At 37.8% G+C, this 20,435-nt stretch overlaps 2 protein-coding genes across 2 annotated transcripts in view; one reads left to right on the top strand and one right to left on the bottom strand.

Moving 5' to 3' along the window:
- The window catches only part of Helz (Helicase with zinc finger), a 159,727-nt gene that overhangs the window by 104,018 nt on the left and 35,274 nt on the right, over positions 1-20,435 (top strand). Inside the window, exon 8 of the mRNA XM_065229423.1 lies at positions 16,847-16,928. Coding sequence (XP_065085495.1) covers positions 16,847-16,928 — 82 coding nt within the window. The remainder of the gene's footprint in view (positions 1-16,846; positions 16,929-20,435) is intronic.
- Positions 18,937-20,175, bottom strand: LOC135708055 (uncharacterized). Its single transcript, XM_065229997.1, has 2 exons — positions 19,937-20,175; positions 18,937-19,873 (listed from the first exon to the last, which is right to left on the bottom strand). Exons 1-2 carry the CDS (start codon positions 20,113-20,115, stop codon positions 19,003-19,005), a joined length of 1,050 nt encoding a protein of 349 aa, XP_065086069.1. The 5' UTR covers positions 20,116-20,175; the 3' UTR covers positions 18,937-19,002.

Genomic DNA, 20,435 nt, shown 5'->3' with positions numbered 1-20,435 from the left:
CTTTTTTTTGTTTTCTGGATGAAGCGGATGATTTCTTCTACGGAAGTAATCTAACACATACGTTTGCATGTTCTGGAATACTAACAAAGATATATGTAGCTATCTCTAACATCCAATCAGCTAAACTAATATTTTCAAAATAATCAAACTGAAAGCAAATATTTTAATTATATTAACATTTGGTCAAAACAGTTCTCATGAAAAAACACATTAAGGTGACGGTAATATTATAATAAACCTAAGATAAAAAACAAATATCTAAATTCATAATTTTGATTATAGCGCCCCTTGTTTTAGGTGCGAAATGGCCGAATATCAGTTAACAATTTGGTGTAAAAATGAACTGTTAAAGAAGAAACGGTTAGTCATTCATCTAAGTTTTTGGCGAAAAGGCCACTAGAGGCAAGGCAACACCATAGTGATGGAATGACGGAAACGGCTCCCGCCAAAGTAAGCTTAATCTACGTATTCCAAGTATTTGTACTTAGTTTCATTTCAACGACATTTATTTCAGTGTCAATGAATCCATGGCCAGCCAAAGGGAGGTAATGAATTGGAATTTTTCAGAATTTTAATTTTGTTTATGGATATAAGACTTTTGAAAAAAAAAATGTGTGTGTGTGTTTACCATCCATCTCCCTTTTATGGAAGAAATTTGCCTGCACCTATTTTGATGATAAAGGGTGTTACGATCAAAATTTGGTCAAACAGGAATTACACGCATTTAATTTTTTATATATTTAAAAATCATATTGTTTTTCTTTTTTAAGTTCAATTAGTATTGCCAGGCCTTTCGTTTAACTCCTGCCATCAGATTCTGTACAGCCACTTTGTTTGCCACAGAACGCCAGTTTGCCTTAAAATGCTTCTCGCTTCCAACAGTTTTTTGGGTCTTCTTCAAGTTCCGCTTGACAATGGCCAATATTTTTCGATTGGGCGAAGCTCTGACGTTCTTGTCCTCGTGCACCACCTCCATGGCCTTTTTTCCGTAATGGCAGGATGCCAAATTCGGCCAAAACAGCACGGAACAATCGTGTTGCTTGGCCGGCGCCTGTGGTGTAGTGGTAAGCGTGACTGCTTTCTCGCCCCAATGGGTCTGGGTTCAATCCCAGCCGAGGTCGGTGGGATTTTTCTGAGGCATAAAAATCTCTGGTCACGGAAGGAAAGTAAAGCCGTTGGTCCCGGCCCATGTGTGTTGGATGGGTGCGATATCCTACGCAGATATGGAAGCTGCTTTCCTGCACATTCGATTGCCGTCAATGGATGGCAATCGAAGTCCGTCGGTGATTGGCACTAGATTGCGGAACAGAGACCGACGTAAAATAAAGGAAAAAATCGTGTTGCTTCAGGAAAAGCAGCAGACGTTTTTCCAGACGCTCGTTCAAGTAAATTTCTTCATTAACGGTCCCGGTGTCGCTTTTCAAGCCACAGGTACAGATAGTCTGCCAAACCAGATATTTCTTAGCGAACTTCGACATCTTCATATGCTTGAAAATGTCTGCCACCTTTCCCTTTTCGGTTGCCGTATAAAACTTCTGTCCAGTTAGCTGTTTGAAGTCTGCCGTGACGTAGCCTTTGTCGAATAGTTCGCATTTTTGCGATGCGCGTGCAAAATGTTGATGTGTTGCTCCAGCTTGGACACCGTCTCGATAACTGAAGATCAAATGTCAAAATCAAAAAATAAAATGAGGGGTGCACAGGTTTTTTAAATGCTCGATTTAAAAAAATGAGTCAAGTTTAAGTCGACCAAATTTTGATGGTAACATTATCGCACTGATCTACACGGTAAGAAAAACGTACCCAGCGGTCAGTTCACTTTTCCCTACTTTAGACTAGATTGTCTACTTTTCTCCTTCTAATGAGCAAAACCACCCAACAGCGGAAGTAAAGTGTGGAAACCCAACGTTGAGTAACGGGTGTTCAATAAAAAATGAGAATTTTTTCAGTCATATAGCCGTACGACGCAACTTAGTCACAATGCTCTCACAAGAGCGCTGGACGGCACTGAAATCATTCTCATTTTTTATTAAACACCCGTTATAATCATATTTACCTACTTTTCGGTACAACTAACTTACTTTTGGGTAGAAAGCGAGTGGAAATTCAAAACGAAGTGCACACAAGCAAGGAATAAAAAATATTTCCAATTGACAAAATTACAAGCGATGAACGATAACGCTTTGTCATAAATGGAAAGCAATTATGATATAATCTTCTTCCTTTTTTCCATGACAAATAGTCTCTGTAACACAACTCACTCGGGCCGTTAGAAGGAAACAGCCAAATAGTTGGCAAGCTGCTACACGAAGTAAAGCCGAAGATGATACACGTGTGTTAATGGGATTTTTTTTTGTTATGTCTTTTCTCGATTCGATTTTTTTATTGTTATGTCTTTTCTCGATTTTTTTTTGTAATGTCTTTTCTCGAGCTATGTCCTCAACCATGTATATTGCAACAAAGTAGGCAAGCAATATATGATTATCCTTCTACCACTCCGATCGAGCTGTGTTGCAGATAGAGTTTGTTGTGGTTGTCGTAGCAAGCGTTTTGTCTGTATCGTTGGTTGCTTTATGTGTTTAGTTTCGCTGCACACAAGTAAATGAAAACTACTTTGACCCGCTTTACTTACTTTTGGCTTCCTGCACTATAGTTCCGAGATGAGTGAAAAGAACCTACTTTTGGGTACTTTTTTCTTGCTGTGTATATGAAGAATATATGTTGTGCCACGGGCCCCGGAGAAAACTTTTAGGGTTAACTACCCCATTTCCGGTCTAGTAAGCACAACCCGCACTTAGTCTTTTTTAATCTAGCGCAGCTTAGCACCAAATGAATAACTGATGGCTTCCAAATTTATTTACCTTTCCGTACGTACCGTAGGACTTGATAAAGAGAAACAAATTGTTGAGATATTGTTAAAAGTCTAACACTGCTTCTTGACGCCAAACCCGACCTACGGATTCTAAACTCGGCCTAACGCATTGAAACACCATTAAAACGCAAATGAATTCACTTCGGCCTATCGGATGAAGATAAAGATTGGTTCGGTCAGAGCGCTTCATTTGTTTTTGAGAATATTGGGTGCAAACATTCATATCACGCGTTCTTACTGACTTCGTTAGGTAGCATTTAAACAAAAGTATCGTACCAAACGCATAATTTACCTGTTAACGCCGAAATCATTGATTTATTTGATGTTTTCTGCTTGATAGGCCTAAAATGTGCGCTTAGGTCGAAGTAGTTCTCAACCCTACTTCGTCTAATTTAACATAGCATTTGAATTACAAAATTAGACGAGTTCATGTTCATCGTTCGTTATGATTCAGGTAAGACAGTAGGCTTCTTACTCGGAATCTGTCTAAAATAACTGTCAAGCCTAACTCGAGCGACTACGAGCTTGTTTGGCCTATTTATCTCAATGAACATCCGTTTACTCCAATTTGCAATTTTCCTTATTTTTGCGCCAAAATGGTTATAAAAAATCCCAATTAATTATATGATTTGAGTAGTAGCTATACTGAAGATCCGAGAGATGTCGCCTCTTCAGTGGTAGGAAAATCATTTTTGCAGTATGGAGAATATCAGAAAATCCACGATTTGTGACTAAACATGCTTTCACAGAAGGAAACAAATAAACGAGTGTTTACCTTATCACCATAGTAATGTACTCGTGCAATTTTTGTGCATCTAAAATTGCCCATAAAGACGATAATGAATAAAAACTGAAAAATTTCATGCATTTCCAAATGGTTTCCTACCATTCCCATGCATTCGAAAGTGACTGGCCCTCTGGATGTGGATGATATCAAAAACAGCATAACTTGATCAATTGGAAGTAGATTCGTTATGTTCTTGTTCTCTTCTGAAATCGACATGTTCGACCTGCTACAACTTACTCGTACTAAATAGCGCGAGCTGTTTCAACCACATCGCAATCGCTCTTGTTTTGGAGCAACTCGAAATAGGTTGGATAGGGCGATTGAACACCAAAAAAGAATTAGCATGTTTCGAAAACTGTTTCGAGCTCTGATTAAACACAGTCAAGCTAACCGACGTCGCATCTGATTACGCGCACAAATCTTGAAGCAGCGTTGCCAGACGAGCGTGACGATTATTTCGACGAGGAGCGTCAAATGTTTTCAATGTGGTGTTTACATTATGCTGGTTCAGCACTGCCAACTAGCACGAATTTCAATTTATTCCTGAAATCTTATGCTGGTAGATGCTGACGCCCTGTTTACATTATCCTGACTACTTTTCAGTATAGTTGTAGTACATTAGCACTAGCACAAGTGTAAACACCCCATAATATGGTGTTTCCATATACGCTGGTTCACTAGCGCTAGTGTACTAGAACTGAACTAAAAAGTAACCAGCATAATGTAAACAGGGTGTCAGCATCTGTTAATCAACAAAAGTAACGCACCACGAAGATGATCTACCCTCGTTACTTGGGATGAACCGAGTTAGTTGGCGCAACATTGTACAGCAGACGTAACAAATTTAAAGAAAACCTTCTACAGGAGCCCTAATGCTCGCCGTTTGCCGTAGAAAGACAAAACCATTGACTGTATTCAAGTTTAAAAAACATAGCAGCTAAACAATTTAAAATCACTTTGGAGGACCTCAATTTTCAAAACAAACTGTACCTAGACTGCTAAAAACTGCCAGACGCTGTCGTAAAAATTGTATCGTCCATTTAATTGTTATGAAGTTTCCGCATATTCAAAGGTTACGATGCGTTATGTGAAAACCCCAATAAAATTTATTAATTAAAAGTCAATGAAAAACCTGCACCTGAACACTTTCAGCAAGCGTTTGAATCTTTAGAGCTGTGGTTGACAAAGCCAACCGTTAGTCATTTTCGACGTCTAGTGTAGTAAAGTCTTTCGTTTTAATTTGCAACATTGCAGAAAATCGACACTGGAAAAAGTTTTCATAAATTTCTACTAAAACGCACATATATTTTTTTTTGCGTTTATTTATAAGGCCCCCTCGCCTATTAGGCATTGCTTGGGTCGATGAGCATTATTAACAATTAGAACCCTTCCCGCTTTTATTTTTCAAATAAAACGTATTATTCCCTATTTGATAAGTTACATTATTATCATCTAAACGATCTGTTTGCTGACCAGTCTTCTGGGTGCACTGATCAACACAAACTTTCTTTTTTTCGTTCTCCTTGTGTTTCGACAGCCGGCGTTTGTTGGTATAGAGATTAGTGACGTTTAACGCACGCACACTAGCGGGAACAACGCCGTGTAAAGTTGTTTATTATTTTCCTCTGGCTAACCTAAAAAAATGTATGAAAGTAGATCTGTCAAAATGAGTTTGACATCGATTTGTTATGTATTTTCCTCGGATATTCACTAACCGCTCTGACATATCGCACTAATACAACCGGACGTGAAAATCTCTATTTTCAATTTGATCCTTTGTTGCGTTTGATGAGCTGGTGCTAGAATTTCGTCGTTGCTTTCAACGTGTGAAGTGTGATGATCCTCGGTGTTTCGCTGTTGTTCTTCTGCTGAGAACCCGGTGAAAGCAGGAGATGATTGACCCGATGTCGTTGGCTGCTTTTTTTTCCTTTGGTTTGTTTTTTCCGTCGGTCTTGTTTTCCGTGCTGAGCACCAATGCTACCGATGTGCCAGGACGGCAGCTCCCACACCTGGACCCTAATTATCGACCCATCAACTCATGAACCGGGGACCAACGGCTTTACTTCCCATCCGAAGGAAGGCGTGATCAGAGATGTTATGCCTCAGAACATCCCGGCGGCGCCGACTGGTATTGAACCCAGGCCTGCTGGGGTGAGAGGTAATCACGCTTACTACTACACCACCGGCGCCGTTGTTGGCTGCTTTTGTTCGATATCAGTCGACGGGTAATCAGCGAGACTGAATACCCCCTCGGTTGGTGGAGCTGCTGGAGCGGTGCTATTGTTCGATGTGGCTACATCCAAACATTTTTGTTTGGGATGTGCTGCTCGGCCACAATGGCGGCACGTTTTTGGTTGCTTGTCGTACGTTACCAACGTTGTTTCGTTGTCGACCGTGATGTCCGATGGAATGGTGCTTTCGAGTCGCATTTGCAAAACTCGAACACCGCTCAGGAATCCTGGGAAGTAGTGCTTCCATTTCTCATGTCGACTGGAAATCACTGTCCCGTACTTTGCCATGTGGTTCATAACAGTGGCTTGTGGCAATGCCAGAGGAAGGTCATGCACTCGAACGGTCACTGCTTCACAATCCACATAGGGGAATTTACGTATTCTCGGCAACCTAAGCAGCGACCTTCTTTCTATAGCCTTTTTCTCTGAGGAACGCACACATATGCAGTATTGGTTTGTTTACAATCTTTTGCTGCCAGCTGCTCTAACAATTTCAGTCGAAAGAATCGTCAAAAACTGTTTTGAAACGCTTTTACAAAGCTCCAATCTTCTCTAGTGAGAGCGAGTATTGTCGGCAACCAGTTTTTCTTGGCAACCGTTCCATTTGAACTGCATGTAAAGCTGCTGTTCTATTATCGGCAACTCGAAATCAGCTACAATTTGTAGTGCGTGTGTTTCATTTCAAGAAAACCTTGCTAGATTGCTTTTTCTCAGTGGTAAAAATATATTCAAATTGAAGCTGAAAGCATAAAGAATCGTTTGCATGCATTCAGCGAAGTGTTTTCGTAAGAAAATCCAGTGAAAATAGTGTTTCAATTTGGGTTGCCGAAAATAGTCTGGCATGCCGAAGCCGTCATTTCCCCTCGCGAATCGCGTGTTTATAGTTGTGCGCCTTTTACGCCACTTCATTGTCTATCATCTCAATAAAAACACAATTTCGGACGTAATGAAACTGAATGCATCTAACGTCCAAATATTGAAGCCTTATATTGTTCTCGAAGAATTTTTGCACTTTTCCCGCATTGGGACGAACTGGAAGGACACTGAAGTCAACAACAAGTGTGTTTTTACGAACTACACTCATTTTCGCTAGAATATTTCACCAAGTTAAGCAGAGCAGAAAGAGCACACGTCCGATGAATAAGAGTAATGGCTGTCGAATGTCATAATATTTTTTTCCGATGACAAAATTAATGATTTTTATCTGAATATTACATAACATAACAAGTTCTATGTGAATGTCTTACTTGGCCAATGATTGTTCAAATGAAAAAAAATGTTATCATTTTTAAGATTTTTGTGAGTTCAAATGTTACCGCGAAATTTAAAGCTTTTCACATTTCTCGACCGTGAAATTTGGCATTTTTCGGTTTCGGTTTTATCACGAAAAATATTTCGCATAAATCGCGTTTTTCAGAATTGAATTAATAAGGTGAAAACTTATATTTATCAATTATTTATTAAACCAGATATGTAATCAAAACAAAACAAAAAATCATCAATGTACTGCAAAACATCGTTAGCAAATATTTACGATGGTTAATTGTTATTATGCACGATAAGCCACTATGAAATTTTGGGTTCTACATACTATAGATATGGGTTAAGAGCTTTTCATGTGACTGAACTCAAAAGACTGTTCTGTTCTGTCTGTCGCCATGCTTGCTTTTCTGTGTTCCCTACTTTTTGCATCATATTATTTTCTTATAGCAACTTACAGAAAGCTGAAACAACTTACAGCAAGAACAAAAAATCAAGTACGGGATCAGACATAATGATTTTGATTCTAGTCCCGTGGGGAATAATCTTAATACACCTCAGAAAAGTGTATTAGGCCATCGTTGTTTTATTATGTATATCAATGATATGAGAAAATTTTACGATTTTGCGATGATATCGCTATACTTCCCTGTGTGGCATAACAGTTAGAATTTTTGGCGAAAATTAGTTATACATTGGAATTGATTGTCAAGTATCATCACTTTACAATGTACACGAAATGTTTCATACTTTGTTCAGAAAATGTCGCTAAAAATACTAAAACTATGCTTTCCCATCCGTAAGAGCCCATGGAGAAAAAAATCTTCAATAACGTTTTTCTCAGCATGCTGTTTTAACGAATGGGACAACTATGCTGAACATGGCAGTATAGTGAATAGCTAAAAATTGTGTACATGTAATTTAGTCTATTCTGCCGTTTGACGAAATCAAAATTGTTCAGGTATTTGAAAATTATCATTACATTATAATTTCAAACGATAAATGCAACCTCATTTGAAATCCTCACACAAGATATTCTCAAATATCTCAAATTAAATCTCACGTTATCTAAGTGTCCCAGACAACCAGAAGTCGTATAACAATATACAGACAGTATCGTAAATAACTACAATTTAAGTCAACATCGCATATAAGTATGAAATACATCGCATTATGTTTAAGTTAAATCGTATATAATGCAAATTTCCGACTCATATGCGATTAACCATTTTTCCATCGTATTGTACCACAAATCAAATCGGATTAAATCGTAAGACTTTTAAATTGAATTTTTTATGACAGATTAAATCGTATATGATGTCAAATCAACTCGTTTAATAAGCAATTCAAATTTTTACGTACATGGCCTACACTTTTGTAGATATAAGCCCTTTTTTTGCATTCTAACAATTTGATTGTTGATATGTTTGTATATCACAGAAACAACTTTGAATATACGTGCATTCTGGTTGTCTGAGTGAAAGCAAAATTAATTATTTTATTTGGAAGAATTAAGGTAAAAATGAACCGCAAGAAGCTAACTTTACAAACAAACTAAAACAAATTAGAAGACCAAATGTAACATCCAATCTTTAAACAAATACAATATATCAAGATCAAATATCAATATGACCATTCTTAAGCTTTGTCATACAAAAAACAGAAAAAAAATCCATCAGTCACGAAAGACCTTAAAAGTATTAAAGTGACTAAATAAAAAAATTACCAAATCACCAACATCCATCGCTGAAACGTTAAACCTCAGAACTCGAAAGCAAAGATGGCAACCTCAAAAGATTAGATTACTTCATTAAAAAGGTATGCAGCCTCGGGCTGGTTCGACTCTCCTACCTAAAAAAAGAGGGGTTTCCGGATTTGCATTTTTTTTAACTCCCTGGTTTAACCTTAGATCAAGCGTAGCGCTATTTTACTTGTCTCTCAAATGCTGGTAGAGTTGACAATTATCTTGATAAAATATCATTGATTTAAAAAAATCAAATTAGTTTAAGAAATTTAATTCAGTAATAATTTTGTTATGTTTTGCTTTATAAACAAAATGCATAATTTTTTTATCGTGCTTTAGGCATAGAATGACAGTTGTTTCTATGTTAAATTCGATGGGTTTCAAATATAAAACGTTTCAAATAAATCTCACGAAAAAAAATTTGACAGTGATAATATTTAAACTCTACTGTATACAATAAGAGAAATGAAACGTGAAAAAGATAGCGATGGGATCATCTTTGGACGTTAAGCTCCGTGAGATAAAATTTACCTTCTCATTGATAAACAATATGAACCCAGCAGATCAGCTGGTCCCAACCCGGTTAAGAATTGGAAATACCAGGCTTAGCCACGACACGTTAGATTTCTACAACTACCGTGCGATCACAAGGTTCTCTCTCAAATACTATTTCGCCGGTAGTAAAAGAGCTTCGTGGAGTAATACCAGGTGGTATTGATGGGTGCCCACGCTGCCACGGACCAGTTTTTCTCGATCTGGCAGGTTTTGCAGAAATGTTCGCAACGTGCCCACACATCATTTGTTCATCGATTTCAAATTGGCATACCACAAAATCGATAGAAACTATCGATTGGCAGATTAGGCACTAATACGTATTTCCAAATAAACTGACGGGATAGGTGAAAGCTATGATGAATCGAGTAATGGGCATTGTCCGAGTTTCGGGACACTCTCTCGAAGAGATTTACGGCAAGGTATGTGACTGCTGTCTAACATCAAATAGGAAGGTGTGATCAGAAGAGTGCGAATAGACACGAGTGGTACGATCTACTGGAAGTCCGTTCAGCTCCTTGCCATCGCTGATGACATCGACATAATTACACGGAACTTTGAGACAATGGCGGAAACGTTTATCACAGCGAAGGCTGAAGCCAACCGGATTGGACTTATCATTAACGCATCGAAGGCGAAATACATGAGAGGGAGAGGCTGAAAGGAAGAGAATGTTAGCGTCCAGCACTAGTTTATATTGACGGCGATGAAACTGAGGTAGTCGACAAGTTCATGTATTTGGGTTCACTGGTGACCGCCGATAATGACACCAACAGAGAAATTCTATGACTTTTTGTGTCAGGGAATCGTGCTTACTTTGTTCTCCGAAGGATGCCACACGAAGATAGTAATCTTCAAAAGGCTGAATCTCTACTGCCACGAATCGTGGAGTGCAGATGGAAGCCGAAACGTGGAATATGTGGGATGTATTTCACCAGGTGCTGAGAGAATCACACCGCATAAATCGGGCGACTGCGGTGGGCTGGTTCTCGAAAACAATCCGACTGGAACTAGACGAAAAGGACGGGCAAGGTTAATCGACCACGTGAAAGACGGCCTGCGGGGCCTCCGTAGACAATAGGGCTGGCGACATGCAGCCATGGATCGAATGAAACGGATACGAATTCTATGTAAAGCACAACCATGCCTTAGTCTGAATGGTAAGATAAGTAAGGCTTACCCACGAGCTCTTGATGATAACAACAGACCTTCCTGAGTACGAATGTTGCGCAACCGTCATCAATGTTCACCATATCTTACTGCACTGGAGGAAATACCAAGGTTATTAACATTATTTTACATTTTTGAAATTACTGTTATTTTGTCTCATATTGAACCAATACTTCTGTCGTATGAAGACTAAATTACCCTTTTGACCTAGTGACCTCTTCGACTGTACCGCATTCAACCTAATGGCATGTGCCCTAAAGGCATTTGGCCTAGTTATCAATCACCAAACAAAATATTGCTCCCTTATATTTCGAAACATGGCTACATAGCATCTAACTGTATTACAGAACAAGCAAATTTTCCTAGAAGTAATCCGCTAAACAAAATAAAAATGAAGCAAGTACCATATAAACTGCCCTAAGGTGGACGTCAAAACATGGCTCACGTATGCGGAATAGTGATCGAAAAACATGTGGGAAATCAAAACATTTGGAAGCTATTATTGTGTCATTAAACTTGCATGGCCGTTGAACTTCACTTAAATTTAAGATCCGTATACTCAAATTCGCAAAAAAAAACACAGTCACTTATACACTGAGTAAAGTTTTCCTCGAATCATAATGTGAAGAAAATTGAGGAAATTTTTTCTCAGGTTATGAATGCCCGTGGTTTTCGCGAATTTGAGTAAACGGAACTCAAATTTGAGTACGATTCAACACCGTGTAGAACCCTTGCAATTCAAAGTCGGAATCAACCAAAAATTATGCAACATTTTAAGGTGTTTCAGAACTGGCTACAGCATGTGAGATTCACTTACAGTTATATAAGAAAGATATGCAAAATATGTAATGAATCATCAGAACACAGTTGGAGACATAACTTAAACATATTTATTTTACGTTAAATTTCGGAATTATGCTGTCAATTTTATTCAAAACATGAAAACTTTACTATGTACTTTGAACGACCAATTTGAGATGACGCATTAAGATCTTTTAAATATTCCAATGTATAGATCACGTTTAAGAACGAACTTTCCAAAACTCTTCATAGTACAAAGCATAGTGAATACAGCCAAACACGAGAATGCGACGAGAATATACCAAGAAGTTTTAACCAAACAAAATAACAATCTTCCTCACAAACATAATAAGAATATCCTTGTTTTGCAGAAAGCACAGCAACAAACAATAGACTGGCTCGACATAAACTTATTTAAATAATGATTTCAGAAAAAAAAACTAATTACCGCACTTTGCAATTATTTAATTATCATAAAAAAAGTTTTATCAAATACCAGAGAAATAAGCATAATCTCGAATTGAAAAAAAAAATGCAAAATATTACAATTTTGTGAGAAGAAAAATTCAAAACCCAAAATAAGTGTGTGTGTCCCCTATTGTGAACATTATATACCAGCATAGTTTATGTGTTTAAAGCAGAATTTAATTGCTCGTTGGCGATTATTTCAACTAGAAATTCTTAAAACCAGCCAAAAGAATTTGACAGACAAAAGAACGTGAATATGTATGCAAAGTTCTGGTGTAATAGAGAAAGAGATAAAAAAAAACACTTTAATAAAGTGCAGAAATCTAAGGTTGAAACCCGAGTTGAAGAAATTTACAATATTTTTATGAAAAGTCATTCGTACATATGACACAATACAGGGCAAAATTTTTGTTCGTAATTTTAATAAAGGATATCTGCAGAAAGAAATCAATCCCCATAAAAAAATATAAAGCAAACATCTGTGTGTACATAATGATTCACACTGTCGGTAAGCGGCAGTGGATTGTAGAACGGGCAGATTATTATTGTTATATTTACAAAAGGTATATAACACATAAAGAATACACAGGAAACAGTACGGACGTGAGCTAATGAGTAGTAAGTACTCAAAGTACTACGAGCATGCTTGAAAATAATGTTGTTGACAGTGATTTTAAGTATGAATTTTATTAAACAGACGTACTACCATTATTACAATTATTGATTGCAGGAAACCAATGTTGTAAGATGTAAGGATCAATTCCTTCCGTGCAATAAGCCAATAGAATGGATACATTATGCTTGTTTTTGTTTTAAAATTTTGATTTCATTTTTACAATGCAACAAACTACAAAAATGTGAAACTAAGGAAACTAGTGTTTACACGAAACGGCTTTCACAATCGTTTCATGAAAAACAAGATTGCCTCGTTTCCCATTTCTTCACACAGTGCCACAAGTTATAATTAGAATACCATAAAGCTAGCTCAAAAATCATTTAAGGTGAATGGCGTTGGCTGCCAGGAGAAAATTACGTTGACAGAAAAGCCATTCATCTTCCATTGATTCCATATTTACACAGACAGATGAAGAAATAGCCATAGATATGATACAAACCAATAGTTCAAAATAGACCTAAACCAATTCAACAAAACAATGTTTTCACAGGAAAAAGCTCTACAACTTTGTTTGACTACAAATCCGCTTCAGTTTCAGTTTTTTACTAATGACATGCAACAGCAACAAATCACACGAAAGATAAAACAGTCCGGAGTCAAAAATATTGTAAATTTCAGGCCAAAGATTAATTGTTTTAATGTTCGGCTCCAAGACATCTGGGCGTAACTTTGGAAAAGTAGTGAGACATAAATATATGAATAAAATATAAGCAGAAAATACTCCCCTCAAAAATATCGTAATTAAGGAAACAATTTTAAAACAAGCAAAAATACATTCATAAAAAATAATTTCACTTTCATAGCTGCAAGCTTCAAGAGGAATTATCTTTCGATAAACTACCAATAATCGTAATAAGACGACCGCATCATCATTGTCAACAACAGTGTGATTGCGCATACTTGTTATTCGAGGCTATTGCCCCTTGGAGCTTAAGGCTATGGAAAAACAAAAAAGAAATGGAAAAAGTATGTTGCAACATTCAGATGTATCTTCATTGCAAAAAAAACATGATCGTTGTAATTTCAACCCTTCAATCGTCACCAGGATCTAAATTGAATATAATAGAAGCGAACCATAACTATATTTGATTATGATACCAAATAAATACTAATGGTCAAATAAAAATCTTGTATATAACCTGTTTTTTTATTGTGGTGGAGAAAAAACAATCATATCATAGCTTATGGTTTTAACAATCTGAATCCAAAATAAGATGTAATACTACATGATCAAACCACGGTTTCCTCCCCTGCAAATCCTATCTACTTAGTTTTTTTGCTATTATCTCAGTGAATCTTTTTGCCGAGCTGCACGGCGGTGCCAAAACTACCGTGATTCGGCAAACAAAACAAAGTGTGTAAGCTTTGTCCGCTTTTCAAACTTGAATCGTGGAAGAAAATTATCAGAATGGTCACAAACGGTTAAAACTATTAGGAATTTCAGACAGGGTGCCGACTTAGAGTCGGAAGAAAAAATTCCCTGACTTTCCAGAAAAATTCAGTTATTTTAACCTCATTATACCGTAGTACAATGATCATTTATATTTAAAACAATCGCTTAAACTATCACCAAGCACCATTTTATTAGTTTAATGAGTTCTTATAATATCGAGGCATTAAAAGACGATTTTGTGTTTATGTTCGGATTATTTTTAAAAATGTTTAAGACTTTAGCAGAACAATTTTGCCTTAGCTTCCTTTTGAGCATCTTTTAAATATTTTTCTTCGCTTATGTTTCGCTTCTGCTTCTCTCTGTCGCTTCAACAACTTCGCTTTGTCTGAATGGCTTCTTTTTTACGACGATCCTTGTTTTCCGTATTAAGTGAATGCGAACTTGGGACTCGCTGAATATGTTCATTCGAAATTTGAAAATTCCCACCTGCATGAGTAACACCATCATAGATCTGATGTCGAGCTACGACTGACTCCTCCTTAATATTTTCAAAAAGACATTCTACATTTATCGAAAAACCTCTCTCAGCAGAGGTCATGTGTATTGCCATGTGATAAGCAGCACATCATTTTTACCACCAACAATAGTTCTGAATACGCTTCTCCAATCAACAATCTGTACCAAAAAAATTAGAGATGAACTAGCCTAAGGCTAAAAATCTCTTAAATAAAGAATTAAAAAAAAAAAAAAAAAAAAAAAAAAAAAAGTACCAAAAAACGTCCAGTCGTTCCGTTTTGCGATCATATTGATCAAACTTATCGTGCTTGGTCACTTCAATAGTTCGGAATTGCTTCACTGCCGCTTTTTAGCCAACTTTGAGTTCGCACTGCCGGATCAAGACACGATGCGGCCTTCGTCACAGCTTACCTGCTCAATTTTGTTCAAATGATCAATCTTAATGAACCATTCCATAATGTTTCGAACCACTTGTAAGAAAAAAGCACCATAGGGTTGTCCATCTGAAATGCGCAACAGCAACTGATTTGAAGAAACCCAGCTTAGCCGTCAGCAGCGGGTCATCCAAACAATTTTTAACATCGTGGTATGAAATTGATGTTGGTTCAATTTTGTCTTTCTGCACTCCTTGGATAAATTTTCGAACTAGCGGGGTATTTTCGATTGCCCTCTGAACAACACCACTGTTTTCCAACCATCGGTGGCCGCAAAACTTTGTCGGAAATATGGTACATTCGGAATACATCGTGAAAAGCGCTCGTCTTGCTGGTACATCTTTGAGGTTGTTCTAGACGTAAATACGTAAATATTTGACAATATCCCAAACGGTGCTACCAACACCATTTTTGAATGCGTCATGTAAAATATGCAATACACAGCTCCCCCCATCCATTAGCTTCTCATAACCTTTCTGAACGTCCAACTTCAACTCACGCAAAAAAGCCCAATTCACATTGGGCCCATCAATTTGCTGGTTTGCGGTCCCGGTTGCAATAAAAATGTCACTTTTCAAGCCACAGGTACAGATAGCCTGCCAAACCAGATATTTCTTGGTGAACTTCGACAGTTTCATATGTTTGAACATGTCTGCCATCTTTCTGCTTCCGTTTGCCGTATAACGACGTAGGTTTCGTCGTCCATTACCATGCAATCGAACTTCGTCAGCATCGTCGTGTACAGTCTTCGAGATCGTGTTTTGGCCATCTTGTTTTGTTTATTGTTGCGATTTGGAGTCACTATCATCTTATAAGTCGACAGTCCGGCTAATTTTTTAGCTTGATGCACGGTTGAAGACGACACTCCCAGCTTGTTTGCGACATCTCGGACGGAGAGGTTAGGGTTCCGCTTGAAACCGCTGACCACTTTTTTTTAACTCTTTATTTGTTCCATATTCAAAATAAATTACATTTCATTTTAACCTAGGTGCTCCAGTTACTACAGTAACTTACCAGCCTTAATTGTTATGATATATATCTAATTGTTTTTACATTGTTCCTGCCTTGGCAATTCAGTATTTTAAACAGGTTTTTTAAACCTGCATGTCAGTATAAACCGCTGGCCACTCTTTTTGACGTCGCTGTGGCTTCCAGCTTTTGATTTTCTCCCGATTCAGGCCTCCTGGCTGTCGACAAACGATCTTCGAACACTTTTATTACTTTGATGACAGTTGATTTGGCCACTTTTAACGATTTCGCTAACTCGGCGTGCAAGTTGTTTGGATTTTTGCGATGCGCATGCAAAATTATGATGCGTTGCTCCTCTTGCTTGGACGCCATTTTGATAACTGAAGAGCAAATGTCAAAATCAAAATAGAGGCATCATTCTTCACGGTTAAAAAAAAGTACTCAACGGCCAGTTCACTTTTACTTACTTTTGACTAGTTTGTCTCCTTTTCTCCTTCTACACGGTAAGAAAAAAGTACCCAACGGCCAGTTCACTTTTACCTACTTTTGACTAGTTTGTCTCTTTGACTATACACAGCAAAAAAAAATGTAATATCGATCAACGTAATTCAAGCTGATGTATGAAATAATGATGTAATAGCAAAAAGCAGATACAATTTTACATCAATGGATGTAATTTTGTTCGCAAAATCGATGTACATCGTACAATGTGATATTACACAACCGAGGGATTTGTGGTAGATATAGTAGGTGTGAAATAATAATGCTTAAAAAAATGAAAATTAAGTCAAGTAATGAGACGCTGAATTTGAGTAAACCCAAATAAGCGTGAATGTAAATAAAATCTAATTATCATTGCTTTGTGAGGGCAAATCCCGAGACAGCTATCAGCGCTGTGTAAAAGGGGGAACATTCTTTGGGTATAAATATGGGCTACCTAAGCTTGCAGAAGTCATTCTTGTGACGAACGTTGAAGACGACGGACGAGCAGCAGCAGCAGCAGTAGCAGCAGTAGCAGTAGTAGCAGCAGCAGCAGGAACAGCATCAGCTGCAGTGAAGCATAGCAGCCGAGATTCGTGTAGCCGTGACCGAGGCTGGAAACCTCGGTCCGGTCACGACAATGGCGCAGTCGGTAGGATTGACCTGGTTGCAGCAGTTTCGATGTAATATTCAACAACTTTTTTTGCTGTGTATGTTTTTAGTATTACTTCTACGTGAAGTCAACGATTTACATAGTTGAAGATGCTAATTTCAAATAACAGACTGTAGTGGTAATTTTTATACGATAGATGGAGTAGATGAAAGCATAGAGTTGATAGTTGCCCTCACCATCCCTCTCCAAAGGGGGAGTTTGGTAAAGAGAGATGAAAAAACCGATTTGTACCTTCCTTAAAAGTTGTCCTAGTTCGCTATTCTAATATCTATATACAATCTTCACACTGCCGTACTCTAACGGAACTATCAACTCTATGCTTTCATCTACTCCATCTATCGTATAAAAATTACCACTACAGTCTGTTATTTGAAATTAGCATCTTCAACTAGTTTGTCTCCTTTTCTCCTTCTAATGTTGTCAAAAACTGAGGAGCAAAACCACCCAACAGGGGTAGTAAAGTGTGGGAACCCAACGTTAAGTATAATCATATTTACCTACTGTTGGGTACAACTAACTTACTTTTGGATTGAAAGCTAGTGGAAAATTCCATACGAATTGCACACAAGTAAATGAAAATTACTTTGACCCGCTTTACCTACTTTTGGGTTCCTGCACTATAGTGCCGAGATGAGTGAAAAGAACTTAATTTTGGGCACTTTTTTCTAACCGTGGGCACGCACATACACTGTACACAAACATCATCCTTTGATCGAATGAAACCTCAGACCATTCAAAACAAAACACCGAAAACGCTTTTTCGGATGATGGCTGCAACCGGATGACGGTTGTTTTGGAATCAGATGATTTTCCTCTCGAATACAGGATGAAAATTGTTATGAGAAGGGATAGTGCCTTCAGTTGAAATTGGCGTTGACGGCACCGTCGAAAAATTTGCTCTTCCAGCAAATTTAGACAGTTTCTTATGGGAATTTTCGGTGGAGTGAAAGGATAGTACAAAGTCCGCCATGTTTCACGCACAGTCTGACGTTTGCTTATGGATTTTCTCATAGGAGTAAAGAGCTACAGAGTCGCCGTCAACGCCAATGCGTAATGCTCTCTGTAGAATGACTGTCATACTCCATACTAAATGGAAATGCATATGGTATTGGTTCAACCCCATAACGCAAATCATTCAAAACAATGATGCAAATAATTCTATCGAACGTCATTTGCTGATCTGAGCTGACAAACGGTATAGCTCAGAAAAAAAACTATTGAGTGTGAGATTCTTGCTAATACCATAGCAAAAAAACATGCTACGCACGTGCCACAACAGAACCAAGCAATTAAAATGATCAGCTCATCTGCACACAAATATCAACCTAATAAAAATTAGTTTCTGGATTATTTCGGGGAATGATACTTTTTGAATAGTTTTAGAGACAATTTACTTATTATAAGCATTTTTTCGAGGATATGGCATTCGAGGTAACCCAGAAAACATCAGCACGGAAGCTGAATAAAAGCTTAGTCAAGCAAAAATCTACTTGTTCAACTAAAAAATTGCTTATTAAGCTTTTAATCAGCTCAAATTGTTTGTTGGGAATGGGACATAACGAAAAATGGAAAATTCGGGGAAATGGGACAGTCGGGGTAATGGCGTTCGGGAAAATGAGACAGTCGGGCGATGTAGCACAATCCTACAAATATTGTTGACTCTGAGCGCAGATTTAATTGTTCATTTAAAATATTGTACCTATATGTTAAGGTTTTTAACTAAAAATAATGTTATCTATTTTGCGCGGAAAAGCTTACTTACTTAGTATCCGGTGTCATTTCACATTTCAGATTTTAGATTTATTTATTTCGTCAACCGACGTAGATTTATACATATACATAGCTTTTTTCTTAATTGTAGATAATATATACGGCTTTCAGATTGTTTTAGAAAATAAATTATCAACTTTCGTTAACATTCCAACAAACAATACATTATCTTTTTTAACTATTATACTGTATTACACACCCGCCGAGGATCATCGCCGAAAAATGTTCAGACTGTCCTCGCATTTAAAAACGCATAGCCTTAAGAAAGTTAATCCGAGCAACATTGACTGACCTAAAAACTCGCGTTCTGTACTGTCATTCTCTTCATACACCACTTTTAAACCAGAAGGTATTACTATTTTTGACTGAACGTGTTCGACACTTTCTTCGTTGGGTCCTATCTGTCGTTCCATCAATGATCGGACAACACTGTCAGCTGATACACGTTCATTACCGATGAAAATCCCGAATAACCTTGCAGAAGTGTACTGCTTCAGGAAGTAGACATTCGGAAAAATCTCAGCATGTTCTGGGACTCGATTAGACAGCATAAGCATGATCATTGCGATAAGTTGAGACTTTTGAACATTGATATTTGTTTGAGCTGCACTTCCCATGGCCACAGCTTGAGCCAAGGCTGGGTTTTCCACAACGTACACATCAGCTTCCGGTATCAACTGATTGATTTGAATTACGTTGCGAATCAGTTCGCTCACGTGCAATTTACGGTCGTGTATTTCGAAACTACTCCACCCAGTCAGGATTGTCGGTTCATCCTTTACTACTTTAAATTTTGCCCATGTTACAAAGTCCAGTCCCACGTACAGCGAAACGCAGCTCTGAACTTTTGGGATAACATTGACCGGGAAGTTTGGTGTGGTTATTTTAACATCTTTTTTTATCGCTTTCTGTGCGTCAACTTCTGTAGTTTGTGGGCTCTCAACAATAGAATCATAGAACTTACGTAGTACGGTTATTCCAAATCCATCCAGCTCCAGTACTTGATCAAGCGACATGAATGCCCCAAACTTTTTACGCCAGCCTTCGATTTTCTTCAAACGATACTTGGATATGTTGTATCTGTAAGCAGTCACAACATCGTAAATATCACCAACGTTTGGAGACTATAAGATTGGTACTTACTTGTAAAGCTGATCCACATCTTCCTCATTTAGGGTGCTAAGTATTTTGCGGGTCTCTTCATCGGAATACGCGCACGGAAATCCAAGCCGTGGTGTACTTTTAACGTTGAACCGTCGTAGATGAGTTAAACTTAAACCACTTCTCGGCACAACGCCGAAAAAAACCCGCAATGATATCATGAAAATTCTAAACTTTGACCAAAACTTTTCAGCAAAATTAGAAAACCAAAATGATTACAAAACCGATTGACTGAACGACGACGCAAAGGCATCAGTGAGCAACCCATCAGTCAAAATACATACACGCTTACTTCAGCTTACTCACCGGGTGAGTCGGTCGACTCAGTTTCGTCCGATGCATTACACGGAACCGAAAAATTACCCAAAATTAAGTTCTTTTCACTCATCTCCCATGTTCCGTTCAATAAGCTAATTTTCAGTAAACCGCTGAAAGTAGTTTGCATTTGGCTACGGCAAAAATAATCACTTACTCGTATGTA

This window comes from Ochlerotatus camptorhynchus, unplaced genomic scaffold (assembly GCF_037179485.1).
Source record: "Ochlerotatus camptorhynchus isolate MF236.1 unplaced genomic scaffold, CSIRO-AGI_Acam_v1.1 ptg000025l, whole genome shotgun sequence".
NCBI lineage: Eukaryota > Metazoa > Arthropoda > Insecta > Diptera > Culicidae > Ochlerotatus > Ochlerotatus camptorhynchus.
This window is presented reverse-complemented; position numbering and strand designations above follow the sequence as displayed.